The sequence below is a fragment of the Balaenoptera musculus genome, chromosome 6 (assembly GCF_009873245.2).
Source record: "Balaenoptera musculus isolate JJ_BM4_2016_0621 chromosome 6, mBalMus1.pri.v3, whole genome shotgun sequence".
Classification (NCBI taxonomy): Eukaryota; Metazoa; Chordata; class Mammalia; order Artiodactyla; family Balaenopteridae; genus Balaenoptera; species Balaenoptera musculus.
In genome coordinates this window covers 25,753,648-25,774,632 of record NC_045790.1, presented here as the reverse complement: position 1 = coordinate 25,774,632, position 20,985 = coordinate 25,753,648, and the positions used below count along the sequence as shown (strand labels likewise).

Here is a 20,985-nt window from a genome sequence, read left to right as displayed (position 1 = left end):
GAGTGGCCCTGCTACCCAGGAATATTTAATAAACAGGTATTTTGTTGCAGGTGGTTCACAGTCTACACAGTGGAAACAACCCAACGGTAAACAGTCTTAAATTATTGTCAAGAGCTACTCTCAAACACATACCTAGACATATAGCTCTGGGGACATATGCTTAACAATGTCTCTGCTCTCATAAACAAGGACCTAGTTCAGCAATACTTACAGTTAACATTGGAGTTGTCAATAGGCCCCATGCAAAGAATTCAAGGAAGATGACAATAGCAGCATGGTGTACACTTGGTCGGCCAAAGCCTTGTAGCTAAAAAAGGAAGGAAATTATTATGAAAAATACTAAACGGCTATAAGAAACTCATTATCCTAAAATGGTATCTAACATACACACACACACACACAAACTGTATAAAATAATCTTAGGACCTACCTATATTATTTAAGATAAAACTTAATTCTGTGGTATCCCTGATTTCTTCATCTTCCCTAATCATGGAAGGTGCCATTGATGAGACTTTCTACTTGTCCCATCAATGCAAATCACTGGAACTCTGGTAGGAAATCAACTGCGTCTTCAAGAGACTGGAGTTCCAGGACCTGAATATTCTGTCTGAACACACGAATTACGTGTTCCTTAGCAATTTGGCCTCTCTAAGCCTGAAGTTTCCCTTGCTACATGAGAGAGGTAGGCAGGGGGTCATATGCTCAAGCGCTTCAGGGGCAGCATAGATGACTTAAAATGATAGGAGGTGGGGGAAGAACAATAAGGACTAGGTCAAATCTGAAAACACACTTTGATACCTCAAGGTGTCAAAATCCAGCTTTCTGTTTCTGTTTTGTTTGAAAACTGTGCCTATTCTGCTAGTTTTCTGCAGTTTATGACTTCTGGAGATAAAACCTAAAAGTCCACTCAATTTAATGTTCTTTGACTCTGTGCCAATGGTTATTACAAAATCAAGTGCTGTACTAGCATTTTGTAATAACTGGAGGTGATACTTACAAAAGACTTTGTAAAACCCCCATTATTCCTAAGCTTATATTTTTAAGACTTCAAAAGGTAAAAGCACATCTGCATGGTTTAATTAGAATCTAATCATGAGGAAATGATCAAATTCAGATTGTGAAACATTCTACAAGACAACTGGCCTGGTCTCGTTAAAAATGTCAATGTCATAAAAGACCAAAGTAAAGGTAGGAGACTTGTACAAATTAAAGGAAACAAGAGTCATAAAAAACAAATGGGGGATCCTGAACTGGATCCCGGATAAAAAGGAGACAAGAGGAAAAAATCTGAATATGTACTACATATTAGATAATCATTTGGCATTGAGACAGGAAGGGGGCAGGGCACAACCTTTAAAAGAATGACATGGCCTGAGGACACGATAAACTGGTTAGAACCAACTAGGTTCAAGATGGCGGACACGTTGACTTCCACTAGACCTTGAGCCTCAGTATTTGCTCACTGTAACACATCAGCACACTAAATGACACACCCACAGGTGCCATAACAGTTCCAAGGCTGACCATAAAAGGTCAACAAGTGGGCAATGGCCCAATTCCTGGAAATCCCCACCCCTTCCCCAAAATAGCTGGAATACTCCTCCCACTCATTAGGCTATGAAATTACCCACCCCTATAAAAACTGACAACCCCGTACCCTGGTGCCTCTCTCACCTTCTGAGATGGCCCACACTCTGTCTATGGAGTGTGTTTCTCCCTGAATAAACTTTCTTTCACTTTACTATGGCTTGCTCTTGAATTCTTTCCTGTGCAAAGCCAAGAACCCACACTTGGTGGCTGTCCCAGGGACTCGCCTGAGATGGGAGGTGACGATCCTCTCACTCCCCACTAGCTTTCCTGCAACAGCATTAATGTTACTGCAACTTGTCAAATGATTTGGCAAAAAAAAAAAAAAAAAAAGGTACATATATACTTTCTAAAGCAAATGTCACAAAATTTAATTTTGTTAAATTGTTGAATTTAGATGAAGGGAATGACTATTCATTTTATTATTCTTTTAATTTTTTGTGGTTTTGAAAATTTTCAAAACAGGCCAAGAACAATTGTTATTAAAAATTCAAACTTGTAAATTTCTAGATTTTTGCAATGTCTAATAATAAGTAGTTTTAAATGCCACTAAATAAGACATTTGCAAAACAGAAAGCATTTTACAAAATTTAAAAGAAAAAGAACCAATTAAGCATCAAACAATTAAAAAAAAAAGATCTTTAATATAACCCAACCTTCAAACCATGTTTCAAAACAGGAGGGAAGGGGGTAGAGCACAACCTTTAAAAGAATGACATAGCCTTGGATACAGCATAAACTGGTTAGAACCAACTAGGTCCAAGATGGCGGAAGATTCGACTTCCACTAGACCTTGAACCTCAGTATACACTCACTGTAATACATTAGCATGCTAAATGACATACCCACAGGCGCCATGACAGTTCCAGGGCCAATCACAAAAGGCCAAAAAGTGGGTCGTGGCCCAATTCCTGGAAATCCCCGTCACTTTCCTGAAATAGCTGGAATAATCCTCCCACTCATTAGCCTATGAAATTACCCAGCCTGTAACAACTAACCACCCCATATTTCAGGGCCTCTTGCCTTCTGAGATGGCCCACACTCTGTCTGTGGAGTGTTTCTCCCTAGGCTGCTCTGACTTTCCGAGACAACTGCATTCTGTCTATGGAATGTGTATCTCTCTAAATAAATCCACTTCTTACCTATCACTTTGTCTCTCACTGAATTCTTTCTGTGACAAGACATAAAGAACCTGAGCATCATTAAATCCTGAGACCAGGTGTGTGATCTCAATTAAAAGACAGTGGGTTCAAGTCTGGGTTCGAATCCCAGCCTGTGGGTTCAAATCCCATCTGAGCTGTGAGGTTTCAGTTTCATCAGTCCTTTATCAATAGAATAGTGAATGGAAATGGTAGCAACTCGTCAGCCTCACAGCCTCTGCCTGTGAGGAGACCTTCTGCATCAGTTGTTCCAGCCACTAGAGTCAGAAACTCTGCCATTGTAATTGTGCCAATTACAGAATAGCTTTCCATCTTAGCTCCTTCACCTTCTGCAGGGCAGCCAGAGCAACCATTTAAATGTAAATCAGATGTTACTCCTCTGCTCCACCCTCCCTGGCTCCTACTGCACTTGGCCACACATCTAACACATCCAACTGGTCCTACACGCCCCTATTCCCTTGTTATGCTCTATTGTTTTCTAGAAGATGTCCAACAAACTTCATTCTGTTTATTGTCTACCTCCCCTGGAATGGGAATGTAAATGCCATGAAGGAAAAGGATTTTTTGTCTGTTTTGTTCAGAGATGTATCCCAAATAGCCCTTCTCTCTATATAACAAGCACTCGACAAAATACACATGATATAGAAGAAGGAGCTCTTCTGAGACTAATGTCTTTTCTCTGGTCTTTTAAACAGCAAAGCCCAGAATGTAGAAAAAAATGACCCATATTCCTCAAAGAAACGGTATGGGGGGGGCGGGGAGGAACCATATACTACATTAGTATATAGATTAAAACAAATTTAAGAAATATTAACCAAAAGCAATATGTGCGCTTTGGGTTTTGACTCAAACTAACTGGAAAAAAATTAAGTCAACTGTGAAATAAAATTCGTATTTTATGCCAAGACAAGAAAAATTTAAACATAAAAAATTTTCTCTACCATTTGCCCCCCCCCCACTGTGGACTGTGTATCTGCATTATGCATCAACCAAACCTTCCCCATCAGCAGAAATTTCCCCTCAACCGTGAAGAACAACATTCTCCTAAGACAACTCCTTAAAGATAACATTTTTTTCTTGATAGGTGTCACATGGCACTCAGATCTGGATTATGTGAACTGTCAATAATATGTCATTTGACGGACAACCCTCTGTCTCAAAAAAGCTTAATATAACTGTGTCTTGACTTCTGATGGGCCAAACAGTTCTCAGAGTTTTCTGAGATGCTCTTTCCAGTTATAATCCTCAAATTTGGCTCAAAATTTTCCATTTCTTTCTTAGATCGACTGATTAATTTTTCATCAACACAGTCATGGAAATTTGAAAATGGAGTATTAAATGATACTCAAGACTTATACTCATTGTAATAATGGTACTGAAGTAAGACTTTTTAAAAAATCTTCACACCTTAGAGTCACATGTTAATGTATTAAATTTTGAAATAAGAAGATATCTGTAATCTGTTTTAAAATCTACAGCATGAAAACAAAAGCAGAAGTGGTGGCAAAAATAAATTTTAAAAAAGTAAATGGGTTATATGCATTTACTAATAATTTCCAAATTATTTGGGTGGAAATTCTGATAGTTACCCACCCCACACTGCAAAGAAACTGCTCTCAAACTGCGAGTGAATATGTCAACAAACAGCCTAACTATTCCTTTTAAATCATTCATTTTGTTTATCAAGCATCATGCACACAAGAATTAAAAACAAAACAAAACAAAAAAACCCTCTAAAAACCACTCACAGTAGGAAGCATAGGAGGGCCACCCTATTTCTCATTTGCAATTTCTGTGATTTAGTGCTTCTTTCCCAGGCAAGCTCTATTTACGGAGACCACTGGAAAAGAGATCCATGTGGCTGCAATGCTGATTAAATATAAAAACAGGTACACACTTTAGTCTGTGTGCATATATCATTATATAATTACGCTATTTTTAACACCTTGCAAAAAATAGACAACCCACCTTTTGTTCAAACATTAAAAGCTTACATCTGTCAGTGAGAAATTGTTTAAATTAACAAACATCTCTTCTAAAATGCAAACACTTTCTTTCACCTCTACATAAACTACTTTAATTGAATTATCATTCATCCCTAGCAAATACCAATGTGGCATGACAGCCGGGCCCTGGTATGGTGGGAACTTTGTGTGGGCAACTGGATATGAGATGGTGACAAAAATAAATCTGCTTTCCTTCCAATTCTTCCTAAGCTCTTGGTGGCTAGTATGCTGATGAAAAAAGTGACACAGGCTTCTCCTTTAAATTATGAGCTAATTAGAAAGTATTTACCAAAGCTTAACTGATTATTTCCAGTTGAACATTATCTAGTGCAGCCTCTCTGGATCCGTTCAATGTCTCCCCTCTCCATTTTGCCTCTTTATAAATCAGTATGGAACATCTTGAGACGTTTAGAAGCAGACGATGAAAAGTGTGTGATGATGTTTTTACACACTCACATTACCATCTCTCCCACAGATGATGATTCTGCCTTGACTCCTCTTCACTGCCCCCTCCAAATCTTTCTTGACACTACACTCAGAGTGATCATTCTAAAATACAAATCTTATCCTATTACTCCTGTAGAAGACTGCAAAAAATGAGCTACAGATTCCTCCCATTCCTGTACACAAAACCTTTTTACAACATGACTGTGCTGTCAGTTCCATCAAAAGGTAGAGTCTATTTCTCCACTTCCCTAGATCTGGGGTGGCTTAACAACTTGATCTAACCAACAGATATCAGGTAAAGTAACAACACAGACTTCTGACGTAGGCCTTCAGAGGCCTTCTAGACCGCATGAAGAAATACCATCTAGGCATAAGAGAATGAGAGCATATGAGGCCCTCCAGACCAAACAGTGAATAGCCATTGCCAACTGCCTGATACAGGGGCAAGGCGAGTTGAGATCATCCAACTCCAATCAAGCCTGCAGATGACTAAAGAAGTATGAGTAACTCCAAAAAAATCCAGCGAAGAACCCCACACCGAGCCTAGCCCAAATTGCTAACCCAAAGAATACTTGTTTTAAGCCACTGAATTTCGGGGTAGTTCCTTATGTAGCAAATAGAAACTGATACAACTCCCCACCCCCTTGCCCTCATGATTAATTTTAAACTCTTAAGACTATTTTTGACTCTCTTTTGTAGCTCTCCAATATCATCCTTAGTCCAAACATAACTCAATGAAAAATGTGAGATTACCCTTCATCACAAACATCATTTTTTACTATTTTATTTAAAAGAGTAGATTGTGTAGTCACTATATGTGTTACAGACATTTGTGATTAGAAAGAGCAACCACAAATGTCTGAGAAATCATTTTTTGAACGCTAGACTACAAAAAAACAAAAAACAAAAAACAACACTTCACAGTATCAGTGGTGTTCGGAAGCAGGGGAACATGGGTGACAAATGACTTAAAATATAAGCATGTGAAACATGCTACAACATGAATGAACCTTGAGGACACTATGCTAAGTGAAATAAACCAGTCACAAAAAAAAACAAATACTTTTTGATTCCACTAATATGAGGTATCTAGAGTAGTAGAACGCATAGAAACAAAAAGTACAGGACATCCCTGGTGGCGCAGTGGTTAAGAAACCACCTGTCAATGCAGGGGACACGGGTTCAAGCCCTCGTCCAGGAAGATCCCACATGCCGCGGAGCAACTAAGCCCGTGCGCCACCACTACTGAGCCTGAGCTCTAGAGCCCGTGCGCCACAACTACTGAAGCCCACGTGCCTAGAGCCCGTGCTCCACAATAAGAGAAGCCACCGCAATGAGAAGCCCGAGCCCGCGCACTGCAACGAAGAGTAGCCCCTGCTTGCTGCAACTAGAGAAAGCCCGCGTGCAGCAGTGAAGACCCAACGCAGCCAAAAAATAAATAAAAATTTTAAAAAACCCAAAAACACAAACAAAAGGTAGAATGGTGGATGCCAAAGCCACAGGCCAGGGTAGAAGGAAAGAGGAAATTGTTGTTTAATGGGTATAAGTTTGTTTTGCAAGACGAAAACGTTCTGTTGATTAACAATGCAAATATACTTAATACTACTGAACTGTACACTTAAAATTTACCATCTTATCCATTTTTGTATTATGTGTATTTTACCACAATTAAAGAAAAATGCATATATACATACATTTACATATATATGCATGTGGAATATTCAAAATCATGTAAGGGACCCCAAAAGAGCATTTGTAAATGGAAGGAATGGAAGCCTGTGTGATTAAAGATGATGAGGCATCCATATGGATTAAGACCTATTTCTTTCAAACGTAAACTTCAAATAGAAAGAGCCAAGAGCAGTTGTAGGTCTAGACTTGTCTTTGAGCTTCCTCTCACATGTAGGGTGCTCCAGGGTGCTAAATGCAGGGAGTTTTTAACTTAGTGATGATTTTCCTAGCATGTTGAAAGTTAGCTTATAGGTAAATAAAAGGCATGGTCCATAGCATTCTGTTTAAAAGACTGTATACTACCTGTCCTAAGAAACAGTAGGCACTGATTTTATTTTTTTAATATGAGGAATTAACATTATATTGCTTAAAAAGGAAAACAACTTCTAGTCTTAGCTCTCTTAATTAAGCCTACTGTGATTCTCTCCTAAGGAGACATGACTAGAGGTTTAACATCACTCTGGCTATAGTATAGAAGCTTGTAACTAGTCATCAAAACAAGCCACAGTGCAAAACAAGTACTCCCTGGATTTCATTCAAAGTAGGACACAGCAACAAACCAATGAATCATTGCACATATACTCCTAAAAGTTAGCTGATGAGCTTAAATACAAAGAACCAAAATATCAAATACATGAAAGGCAGTATTAAGGGAACTACATACTTGAACTTAGCACTTCTCTTCCACCTAATGTTTTATACAACAGTAGAGACTAATGAGTTTATTATCTTTCTGCATTCCTTTTTATGGAATATATACACTTAAAAACATTACAACTGTTACATGTACAAATGAAAGTCATAAAACCTTAAAGTAAGGGAATATACATGTTCTACTCTCCATAGGCAATCACAATGCTAGAAATCTGTCATATATTTTTATGCATGTACATTCACAGGTAAAAACATCCTTTTACATAAATGGTAACAGAATATACATATTACCTTTTTTTTTTTTACCTTATTCTATCTCTTTCCATGTCACTGTATACGAATAGCTACATGGTATTCCACTGTATGAATATAGCATTATTTTAACCATTCCATATTGATCGATATCAATGGAGTTTCCACTTTTTCAATGTTGTTGCAATTAATAATTTTCATTTTAAAACTTTTTGAGATAATTTTAAACCTATAGAAAGTTGTAAAACCAGCAGAGTCCTTGTATACCCCTTACCAGCTTCCGCAAATGTTAACATCTGAAATAACTATGGTACAATTATTCAAACCTGGAAACTAACATTACTACACTACTTTAGCTAATCTACAAATCTTATTTGAATTCACTATTTTCCCCCACTAATTTTTTCTTTTTCCTAGTTTAGGACCTAATCCAGGATTTCACACTGCATTTAGGTCTCATGCTTCCTTAGGCTTTTCCAATCTGAGATGATTCCTAAGATTTTTATTTTTTATTTTTCATGATCTTGACACTTTTGAGGAGTTCTGGTATATACTTCACCAGTTATTTTGTAGACTGTCCTTCAGTTTGAATTTGTCTAATGTTCTCTCATGATTAGGTGGGAGATATTCATTAAAATTTTTTATTGAGATATAATTCATATCCCATAAAATTCACCATTTTCAAATATACAATTCAGTGGTTTTTCATATATTCACAAAGTTCTAAAACCATCACCTAAAAGGAAATCTCATATCCCTTAGCAGTCACTCCCCATTTTCTCCTCACCCCATCCCCTGGTAACTGCTAATCTACCTTCTGTCTCTGTGGATTTGCCTATTCTAGAATCATATATAAATAGAATTCACAAACGGAATCATAAAACGTGTGGCTTATTGTGTCTTGCTGCTTCCATTCAGCACAATATTTTCAAAGTTCATCCATGTTCATTTTTCAGTTCTATGGCCAAATAATATTCCATTGTATAGATATACTGCATTTTGTTTATTCATTCATCAGTTTAATAGACACTTGAGTTTTTTCTACCTTTGGCTATTATGAATAGTGCTGCTATAAACACTGATGTACAAATTTTTGTAGAAACATAGATTTCCAATTCCCTTGGCTATAACCAAGGAATGGAATTGTTGGGACAATTAATATCCTTTCATATATACAAATGTACAGCATTCTAGGATAAATTCCTAGAAGTAGAATTGCAGCGCCAAAGGTTAGACACAATTTAAATTATAATAAGAACCAATTATAATCAAAAAGCTGTACAAACTGTGGGTAAAAAAAATACACTTCAGTTTACGTCAGCTAATCAACTAATATCTCTAACATATAAAATTCTTCTAAAAAAAATCAAGAAAAAAAGACTAACAATGCAATAGTAAGATGGGCAAAAGGTAAGCACAAACAGTTCACAGAATAAGGTATCAAATAGCCCTTCAACAACTTCATTCATAATAAGAAAAATGCAAAATTGAGCTTTACTCAGATAATTTCTCACTATCAGAATGGCAAAACTTCCAAAGTTTCACAATATTCTCTTGCACTGCTAATGGGATGAAAAATGGTACAATGCGGCAACATCTAGCAAAATTACTTACATATTTATCCTCCAAAGCAACAATCTCACTTTAGGGATTTGTCCCAAAGACAAAACGGCAAAAATATGAGGTGTCATATGCACAAGGCTTTGGGAACACTTTGATAGTGCTTCCCCCTCCACAAGGGACTCGGTTCATTCAGTAAAGTACTGACAGAATAGACTATAGTAAATCCACACACTAGAGCATTATACAGTAATAAAAAGGAGATGTCTACATATTGCTTTGGAGCAATGATCAGAATATGTTGTTAAGTAAAAAAAAGCAAGGCACACAATACTGTGCAATGTACAGTACTTTTTAATCTAAGAGATGATCAAGTAATATGAATACCTATGCACACACATATATTTGCTTATATTAAAAAACAAAACACAGGTGGAAAGAAAAATAAGCAACCAAAGAAAAGCAGTTACATACAGAAGGAAGGAGGGAGAGAAATGGAGGCCACAGAGATGGTAGCAAGATTTCATACCTTGTTTTATATATTTGACTTCAGAACCATGTAAATGCTTTACCTAATTCTAAAACAAAACTAAATCCAAATGAAATAAATCAACCTGTGTATCAATGTGTTGTTTAGTTGCATTAAAACACAGAATTTGAATGCACATCCTTAGAGGGTATATTCTAAGGGTCAAAAAAATCTTGAACTGTTTTAAAATAATCATGTTGGTATTAATAACATTGTTTTTACTTCCTGAAACTTTCAAATGTAACTAGTAGAATACAGTAAATAAGGTACTATGCTATTGTCTGTAGGAACCAAGATTTTCATTGTAAGAGAAAAAGATACAAATATAAAATCAAAGAAGTAAATACTTGAAATCCTAAATCTGGTTTTAAAATATCAATATAGATTATGATACACATTACCTTAAAGGAAAATAGTTAGGATTTCCTAATTCTATTCACTGAAAAGACCTAGAAAAAGATGAGCAACCCAACAGGAGCGAACATCTCCTAGAGCCCAGATTGTGGTCTTGAAGTATCATTTCCCACTAAAAGAAAATTGAACTTTTTCGACAATGAGCTGATTCCAAGTTTGGGCAAAAAATGTACATGATCCTGGAACATATCTTTCCAAAAGCAAAGATGCTATCACAGACTACAGTCAAATCAAAAGGATTCAGGACCAACCTGAAGGAAACCGCACTGGGCAAAGACTGAGTAAAAAGAGTAATATTTGCCACAGATTGAAACATATATATATTCAAGTTTGTAAGTCCATCAATCTTTGGTGGATGCTAGAAAACTAAGCCATTATTCTGAAAACTGATAAATGTGGAGTAAAAAAAAAGAGAGAGAGAGAGAAGCACTTATTCTGCTCTTCCATATCTCAGGGTAACCAAATACTGATTAGCTAAAGTTCTCCTTTTTAAGAATTTCAATAATGAATGAAGAAGGAATGATTAACATATAATCCTCACACTTTGTAATAAGCTCACTTAAACAGTAAATCTAGGCAATAACCATTAATGGCCGTTAAAGTCATTAGGTAAAAGTGAACAAGGTACTTCATGAAGGAATAATCAGACTAACACCTGAAACCTAATCATTCATAACATCACTAAGAGAGTCAAAGATTATTTCTTGCATTATGTGCTAACAAGAAATAACACCACTTATAAATTCTTCTTGCCAAAATAAAAGAAACAAAAGCTTGGATTCAACTCAGCTGATACTTAAGGACCAGTTTACACAAAATGCAGATGAAATAAGACTGTGTTTCAACTGGTGGAGTAGGGTGATGAATATATGAGTGTATTCATAACTGAATATAAGTAAAAAAAAAAAAAAAACCAAAAAACTTTTTAAAAGTTACCAAGAATTTTAAAAAGAACCTGTCTCATTAACAGTGTTTGAAAATACCTGTTTCCCCATATTCTAAACTACAAATAATTTTTAAATTTTTGTTAGATTTTTAAAATGATTATCATTTTATTTTGTATTTCTCTGATTACAAGTGAAGTTGAGCTTCTTTCCTATAATTATTAGGAATTTATATTTATTTTTCTATGAATTGTTCATTCTTTGCACATTTTTTTTCATAAAAAGTGTTTTCTTTCATATTTATTTATAGGACCTGTTTACAATCAATATCAAAGATATTTATATTGTGCAACATTAAATCATTCTCTCTCATCCACTGGCACCCATACCCTTTAAAAATAAAAGATACACCCTCTTTTATCTTTAGTAGAAGATGGTATTTAAGGTGAGAGTTTCAGCCATTTTGACCAGCCAGAAGAACCTAGAAGGGTAGAGGGCAATTTCTTCCTACCAAACAGCTGGGATGACAATGGGATGCAACTTTAGTGGCTGGACACTACATGCTCCAAAGCTGTTGCAGTAAGAGATGCTGGGACACCGGACAGAAGCCAGAAGAAGGTGAGAATTCCTACCACATCAGTCAGTCTCCTGGATCTCTGCCTGCAGGGTCTGTTGGAAACAAGAGTACCGTGTGGTTGACAGGTCCTGGTGCTCCGGCCAGGTGTCAGGCCTGAGCCTCCAAGGCGGGAGGCCGAGTCCAGGACATTGGACCACCAGTGACCTCCTGGCCTCATGTAATATCAATTGGTGAGAGCGCTCCTAGAAATCTCTGTCTCAATACTAAGACCCAGCTTCACCCAATGGCCAGCAAGCCCCAGTGCTTGATGCCCATGCCAAACAACTAGCAAGACAGGAACACAACCCCACCCATTAGCAGAAAGGCTGCCTAAAATCGTAAGAAGTTCACAGACACCCCAAAACAGACCACCAGACACAGCCCTGCCCACCAGAAAGACAATATCCAGTCCCACCCACCAGACAACAGGCACCAGTCCCCTCCACCAGGAAGCCTACACAAGCCACTGAACCAACCTCACCCACTGGGGACAGACACAAATAACAACGGGAACTACGAACCTGCAGCCTGCAAAAAGGAAACCCCAAACACAGTAAGTTAAACAAAATGAGAAGACAGAGAAATATGCAGCAGATGAAGAAGCAAGGTAAAAAGCCACCAGACCAAACAAATTAAGAGGAAATAGGCAGTCTACCTGAATAAGAATTCAGGGTAATGACAGTAAAAATGATCCAAAATCTTGGAAATACAATGGAGAAAATACAAGAAACATTTAACAAGGTCCTAGAAGAACTAAAGAGCAAACAACCAATGATGAACACAATAAATGAAATTAAAAATTCTCTAGAAGGAATCAATAGCAGAATAACTGAGGCAGAAAAATGGATAAGTGATCTGGAAGATACAATAGTGGAAATAACTGCCACAGAGCAGAATAAAGAAGGAAAAGAATTGAGGACAGCCTCAGATACCTCTGGGGACACCAACATTTGAATTATAGGGGTACCAGAAGAGAAAGAAAAGAAAAATAAATGGTCTGAGAAAATATTTGAAGAGATAATACTTGAAAATTTCCCTAACATGGGAAAGGAAATAGTCAAGTCCAGGAAGCACAGAGAATCCCATACAGGAAAAATCCAAGGGGAAACACACTAAGACACATATTAATCAAACTATCAAAAATTAAATACAAACAAAAAATATTAAAAGCAGCAAGGGAAAGGCAACAAATTACATACAAGGGAATCTCCATAAGGTTAACAGCTGATCTTTCAGCAGGAACTCTGCAAGCCAGAAGGGAGTGGCAGGACATATTTAAAGTGATGAAAGGGAAAGACCTACAACCAAGATTACTCTACCCAGCAAGGGTCTCATTCAGATTCGACACAGAAATTAAAACCTTTACAGACAAGCAAAAGCTAAGAGAATTCAGCACCACCAAACCAGCTTTACAGCAAATGTTAAAGGAACTTCTCTAGGCAGGAAACACGAAGGAAAAGAACTACAAAAACAAACCCAAAACAATTAAGAAAATGGTAATAGGAACACACATTATCGATAATTACCTTAAAAGTAAATGGATTAAATGCTCCAACCGAAAGACACAGACTAGCTCAATGGATAAAAAAACAAGACCCGTATATATGTTGTCTACAAGAGATCCACTTCAGACCTACAGACACATACAGACTAAAAGTGAGGGGATGGAAAAAGATATTCCATGCAAATGGAAATCAAAAGAAAGCTGGAGTAGCAATTCTCATATCAGACAAAATAGACTTTAAAATAAAGACTATTTCAAGAAACAAAGAAGGACACTACATAATAATCAAGGGGTCAATGAAATAGGGAGATATAACGATTGTAAATATTTATGCACCCAACATAGGAGCACCACAATATATAAGGCAAATGCTAACAGCCATTAAAGGGGAAACTGACAGCAACACAATAATAGTAGGGTACTTTAATACCCCACTTTCACCAATGGACAGATCATCCAAAAAAAATTAATAAGGAAACACAAACTTTAAATGACATGTTATACAAGATGAACTTAATTGATATTTATAGGGTATTCCATCCCAAAGCAACAAAATACACTTTCTTCTCAAGTGCTCATGGAACATTCTCCAGAATAGATCATATCTTGGGTCACAAATCAAGCCTTGGTAAACTTAAGAAAATTGAAATCGTATCAAGTATATTTTCTGACCACAAAATTATGAGACTAGATATCAATTACAGGAAAAAAAAACTGTAAAAAATACAAACACATGGAGGTTAAACAATTCGTACTAAGTAACCAAGAGATCACTGGAAAAAATCAAAGAAGAAATCAAAAGATACCTAGAAACAAATGACAATGAAAACACAATGACCCAAAACCTATGGAATGCAGCAAAAGCAGTTCTAAGAGGGAAGTTTATAGCAATACAATCCTACCTCAAGAAACAAAAAACATCTCAAATAAACAACCTAACCTTACACCTAAAGCAATTAGAGTAAGAAGAACAAACAAAACCCAAAGTTAGCAGAAGGAAAGAAATCATAAATATCAGATCAGAAATAAATGAAAAAGAAATGAAGGAACGATACCAAAGATCAATAAAACTAAACGCTTGTTCTTTGAGAAGATAAGCAAAATTGTTAAACCATTAGCCAGACTCATCAAGAAAAAAAGGGAGAAGAATCAAATCAACAGAATTAGAAATGAAAAAGGAGAAGTGACAACTGACACTGCAGAAATACAAAGGATCATGAGAGATTACTACAAGCAACTATATGCCAATGAAATGGACAAAAATCGACAACTTCTTAGAAAAGCACAACCTTCCAAGACTGAGCCAGGAAGAAATAGAGAGTATAAACAGACCAATCACAAGCACTGAAATTGAAACTGTGATTAAAAATCTTCCAACAAACAAAAGCCCAGGATCAGATGGCTTCACAGGCAAATTCTATTAAACATTTAGAGAATAGCTAACACCAAACCTTCTCAAACTCTTCCAAAATACTGCAGAGGGAGGAGCACTCCCAAACTTATTCTACGAGGCCATCATCACCCTGACACCAAAACCAGACAAAGATGTCACAAAGAAAGAAAACTACAGACCAATATCACTGATGAACATAGATACAAAAATCCTCAACAAAATACTAGCAAAGAGAATCCAGCAGCACATTAAAAGGATCGTACACCATGATCAATCGGGGTTTATCCCAGGAATGCAAGGATTTTTCAACATACGCAAATCAATCAATGTAATGAGAAAAACCATATGATCATCTCAATAGATGCAGAAAAAGCTTTTGACAAAATTCAATACCCACTTATGATAAAAACTCTCCAGAAAGTAGGGAGAACCTACCTCAACATAATAAAGGCCATATATGACAAACCCACAGCCAACATCATTCTCCAAGGTGAAAAACTGAAACCATTTCCTCTAAGATCAGGAACAAGACAAGGTTGCCCACTCTCACCACTATTATTCAACATTGTTTTGGAAGTTTTAGCCACAGCAATCAGAGAAGAAAAAGAAATAAAAGGAATCCAAATCGGAAAAGAAGAAGTAAAACTGTCACTGTTTGCAGATGACATAACACTATACATAGAGAATCCTAAAGATGCTACCAGAAAACTACTAGAGCTAATCAGTGAATTTGGTAGAGTAGCAGAATACAATATTAATGCACAGAAATCTCTTGCATTCCTATACACTAACGACAAAAAACCTGAAAGAGAAATTAAGGAAACACTCCCATTATCACTGCAACAAAAAGAATAAAATACCTAGGAATATACCTACCTAAGCAGACAAAAGACCTATATGCAGAGAACTATAAGACACTGATGAAAGAAATTAATGATGATACAAACAGATGGAGAGATACACCATGTTTTTAGAGTGGAAGAATCAACACTGTGAAAATGACTATACTACCCAACGCAATCTACAGATTCAGTGCAATCCCTATCAAACTAAAAATGGCATTTTTACAGAACTAGAACAAAAAATTTCACAATTTGTATGGAAACAGAAAAGACCCCAAAGAGCTAATGCAATCTTAAGAAAAACAGAGCTGGAGGAATCAGGCTCCCTGACTTCAAACTATGCTACAGAACTACAGTAATCAAGACAGTATGGTACTGGTACAAACAGAGAAATATAGATCAATGGAACAGGATAGAAAGCCCAGAGATAAACCCATGCACACATGGTCACCTTAGCTTTGACAAAGGAGGCAAGAATATGCAATGGAGAAAAGACAGTCTCTTCAATAAGTGGTGCTGGGAAAAGTGGACAACTACATGGAAAAGAATGAAATTCGAACACTTCCTAACAGCATACACAAAAATAAACTCAACATGGATCAAAGACCTAAATATAAAGCCAGACGCTATAAAACTCTTAAAGGAAAACATAGGCAGAACACTCTAGGACATAAATCACAGAAGATCCTTTTTGACCCACCTCCTAGAGTAATGGAAATAAAAACAAACAAATGGGACCTAAGAAAACTTAAAAGCCTTTGCACAGCAAAGGAAACCATAAACAGGACAAAAAGACAACCCTCAGAATTGGAGAAAATATTTGCAAATGAAGCAACTGACAAAGGATTAATCTCCAAAATGTACAAGCAGCTCAATATCTAAAAAACAAACAACCCAATCCAAAAATGGGCAGAACACCTAAAGAGACATTTCTCCAAAGAAGATATACAGATTGCCAACAAACACATGAACGGATGCTCAGCATCACTAATCATTAGAGAAATGCAAATCAAAACCACAATGAGGTATCATCTCACACTGGTCAGAATGGCCATCATCATAAAATGTACAAACAATAAATGCTGGAGAGGATGTGGAGAAAAGGGATCCCTCTTGCGCTGTTGATGGGAATGTAAATTAATACAGACACTATGGAGAACAGTATGGAGGTTCCTTAAAAAACTATGCGCTATGCATAGCACAGGGAGATCAGCTCAGTGCTTTGTGACCACCTAGAGGGGTGGGATAGGGAGGATGGGAGGGAGGCGCAAAAGGGAGGGGATATGGGGATATATGTATACATGTAGCTGATTTATTTGTTATACAGCAGAAACTAACACAGTATTGTAAAACAATTATACTCCAATAAAGATGTTAAAAAAAATAAAAGGCACAAACAGACAATTCAACAATAGTTGGAGACTTCAATACCCTTTTCCAATAGACAAGATCAACAAGGAAATAGAAGATTTCAGTAACACTGTACACTAACTAGATGTAACAGACATTGAGCACTCCATCCAACTACAGCAGAACACACATTCTTCTCACGTGCACATGGAAAGACCGAAAAACAAGTCTGAATAAACTTAAAAGAATTAAAAATCACACTATGTTCTTGAACACAATGCGGCTAGGAATCAGTAACATAAGAAAATTTGGAAAATTCATAAATATGAACATTATTCAACATACTCCTAAATAGCCATGTGTCAAAAAAGAAATCACACGAAAAGTTACAAAACTTTCAGATAAAGGAAAAGGAAAACACAGCATATCAAAGCTTGTTAAATGCAGCTAAAGCAGTGCTTAGAGGGAAACCTACAGCTGTAAATGCCTGATTATAACAGAAGATCTGATATGAACAATCTAACTTTTCCCTGTAAGAAACTAGAAAAGAGCAAACTAAACACAAAGCAAGAAAAAGGAAAGAAATAGATTAAAGCAGAAATAAATGCAATACAGAAAAGCAACACAGAAAATCAACAAAACCAAGTTGATATTTATGAAAATATGAAAAAAATTGACAAATCTTTGGAAAACCAAGAAAAATTGAGGAAGACTTAAATTGCTAAAATCAGAAATAAAAGATAGGTTATAAGGCAGTACTTGGACATGTTAAGCCAACAAATTGGATTAATTGGATGAAAGAGACAAATTCCTAGAAATCTACTAAGGCTGAATCATAAAGAAGCAGAACATATGAATAAACCTAGAACTAATAAAGAGACTGAATCAGTGATCAAAAACCTCCTGACAAAGAAAAGCCCTGAACCTGATGGCTTCACTTTAAACCAAACATTTAAAGAACACCAATCCCTCTCAAACTCTTCTCACAACTGACCACATTTTATCAACATTCTCTATGAAAACAGCATTACCTGTATAAAGCCAGACAAAGACCCTACCAGAAAAGACAACTAGAGACTATTTTTCCTTATGCTGTTGATGCAACAGTTCTTAACAATACACCAGCAAACCAAATGCAGCAGCATATGAAAAGGGTTATACACCATAACCAAGTGAGATTTATTCGTGGAATGTTAAGAATAGTTCACATATAAAATCAACCAGTGGAATACACATTAAAATGAAGGGGGGAAAAAACCCCACATGCTCCATCTCAACTGATGCAGAAAAAGCATTTGAGAAAATTAACACCCTTTTATGATAAAAAAAAAATTCCAAAAAACTAGCATTGAAGGAAATTATCTTATCTCAATATAATAAAGGCCACATATGAAAAATCCACACCTAACATCAAAATAGTCAATGGCTGAAAAAACTTTTCCTCTAAGACCAGGAAGAAGAAAAAGATGCCCGCTTTCACAGTTTCTATTCAACACAGTAGTGGAAGTTCTAACCAGAGTAATTAGGGAAAAAAAGAAATAAAAGACATCCAAACTGGAAAGGAAGGAGTAAAATTATTTGTTTGAGCATGTCATGATCTTACATGGAATCTCAAGGAATCCTGAATAGCCAAAACAATCTTGAAAAAGAAGAACAAAACTGTAGTTCTCACACTTCCTGATTTCAAAACATACTACAAAGCTAATCAAAACAGTGTGGTACTGCCACAAATACACACATATAGACCTAAGGAGTATAATAGAATCCAGAAATAAACACTTGCATAATGGTCAAATCATTTGCAACAAGGGTGCTAAGACCATTTAATGGAGAAAGGACAGTCTCTTCAACAAACAGGCTGGGGAAGTTGGATATTCATATGCAAAAGAATGAAGTAGACCTTTTCTACCTTACATCATGCACAAAAACTTAACTCACAATGGATTAAAGCCCTGAACATAAGAGCTAAAACTATAAAACTCTTAGATGACAACATAGGGGAAAAGCTTCATGACACTGGACTTGGCAACGATTTCTTGGATATAACACCAAAAGAAAAAGCAACAAAAGAAAAAAATAGATAAATTGGACTTGATCAAAATAGAAAGCTTTTGTGCATCAAAGGACATTACCAACAGAGTGAAAAGACAACCTATAGGAGAAAACACTTGCAAATCACATATCGGATAAGAAATTAACATCCAGAGTATATTAAAAAAAAAAAGTCCTACAACTCAAGGACAAAAAAAAAAAAATTGGGCAAAGAACAAATAAATACATGAAAAGATGCTGAACATCACTAATCATTAGGGAAATGAAAATCAAAAGCAAAATGAGATACTACCTGTGCTCATTAGGATGGCCATGACTAAAAACAAAAATTAAAACCAGAAAAAACAAGTGTTGACAAAGATTTAGAGAAACTGGAACCCTGGTGCACCGTTAATGGGAATGTAATATGCTACAACCACTGTGAAAAACAGTATGGGGTTCCTAAAAAAATTAAAAATAGAACTACCTAGAGATCCAGCAATTCTACTTTTGGGTATATACCCAAAAGAATTGAATGCAGGGTCTCCAAGAGGTATCTACACTCACGTTCACAGCAGCATTATTCACAACAGCCAAAAGGTAGAAGCCACCCAAGTGTCCATTGGTGGATGAACGTATGAACAAAATATGGTATATGCATGCAATGGAATAGTTTTCAGCAGTAAAAAAGACAGGACATTCTGACATGTTACAACACTGATAAACCTTGAAGACAATATGCTAAGTGAAATAAGCCAGTCATAAAAGGACAGTTGCTGTATAATTCTATTTATACGAGGTATCTAGAGTAGTCAGATTCATAGAGATAGACTGTGGATGGTGGTTGCCAGGGGCTGGGAGGAGAGGGAATTGAGGAGTTATAGTTTAATGGGCACTGAATTCAGTTTGGGATAATGAAAAGTTCTGGAGACGGACAATGGTAATGGTTGCACAACAATTTTAATGTACTTAAATGCCACTGAACTATGCACTTAAAAATGTCTAAGATGATAAATTTTATGTTATGCATATATTGCTACACTAAAAAAAAAAATAACTCAAAATAGATCATAGACCCCAAAATTAGGTCCCATAGTTTCATGAGTTTGTATACACAACACTATTGTCACCATCCATGCAAGAAAAAGTTGTTATGTTGGACTCCATTAAAGTTAAAAACTCATGTTTAACAAAGAGTTAAACTTTTGTGTGTATATAATACGTATAACAAGCAAATATAAAGACGAACCAAACAGAGACGAAGAATACAATAAGTGAAATGAAAAATACACTAGAAGGAATCAACAACAGACTGAATGATACAAGGGAATGGATCAGCAAGCTGGAAGACAGAGTAGAAATCACTGTAGCAGAACAGACAAAAGGAAAAAAAGTAAAAAGAAAGGAGGACAGCTTAAGAGACCTTTAGAACAACATCAAGCATACTACATTTGCATTATAGGGGTCCCAGAAGGAGAAGAGAGAGAAAACATATTTTAAGACATAATAGCTGAAAATTTCCTTAACTGGGGAAAGGAAACACAGACCTCCAGGTCCAGGAATCACAGACATCCCAAACAGGATCAACCCAAAGAGAACCACACCAAGATAAACAGTAATTAAAATGGCAAAAATAAAAGGTAAAGAGAGAATATTAAAAGCAACAAGTTACATTCAAGGGAACTCCCATGACTATCAGCTGACTTTTCAGCATAAACTCAGCAGACCAGAAGGGAGGGACACGATATTTAAAGTGATGAAAGGGGTAAACCTACAACAAAGAATTTCATTCAGATTTGATGGAGAGATCAGAAGTTTCACAGACAAGCAAGCTAAGAGTTCAGCACCATCAAACCAACTTTACAAGAAATGTTAAAAGGAACTTCTCTAAGCGGAAAAAAAAAAAGGACCACAACTAGAAACATGGAAATTATAAAAGGAAAAATCTCATTGGTAAAGGCAAATATACAGTAAAGGTAATAAATCAGCCATGTATAAAGCTAGTAGGGAAAGTTTAAAGAA

At 36.3% G+C, this 20,985-nt stretch overlaps 1 protein-coding gene across 6 annotated transcripts in view; it reads right to left on the bottom strand.

The window, feature by feature from the left end:
* MFSD14B (major facilitator superfamily domain containing 14B) overlaps positions 1-20,985 on the bottom strand; it is an 84,950-nt gene that overhangs the window by 52,753 nt on the left and 11,212 nt on the right. For 4 of the 6 annotated variants that reach the window (XR_005020269.1, XM_036855020.1, XM_036855025.1 and 1 more), the window contains exon 2: positions 212-307. Coding sequence is in view for 4 of the 6 variants with exons in the window: in XM_036855020.1 (XP_036710915.1) it covers positions 212-307 (96 nt within the window). In the remaining 2 variants the exon portion in view is untranslated. Of the gene's footprint in view, positions 1-211; positions 308-4,498; positions 4,572-20,985 lie in introns of those variants that run through there. The other 2 variants (XM_036855023.1, XM_036855024.1) reach the window with 2 other exon arrangements.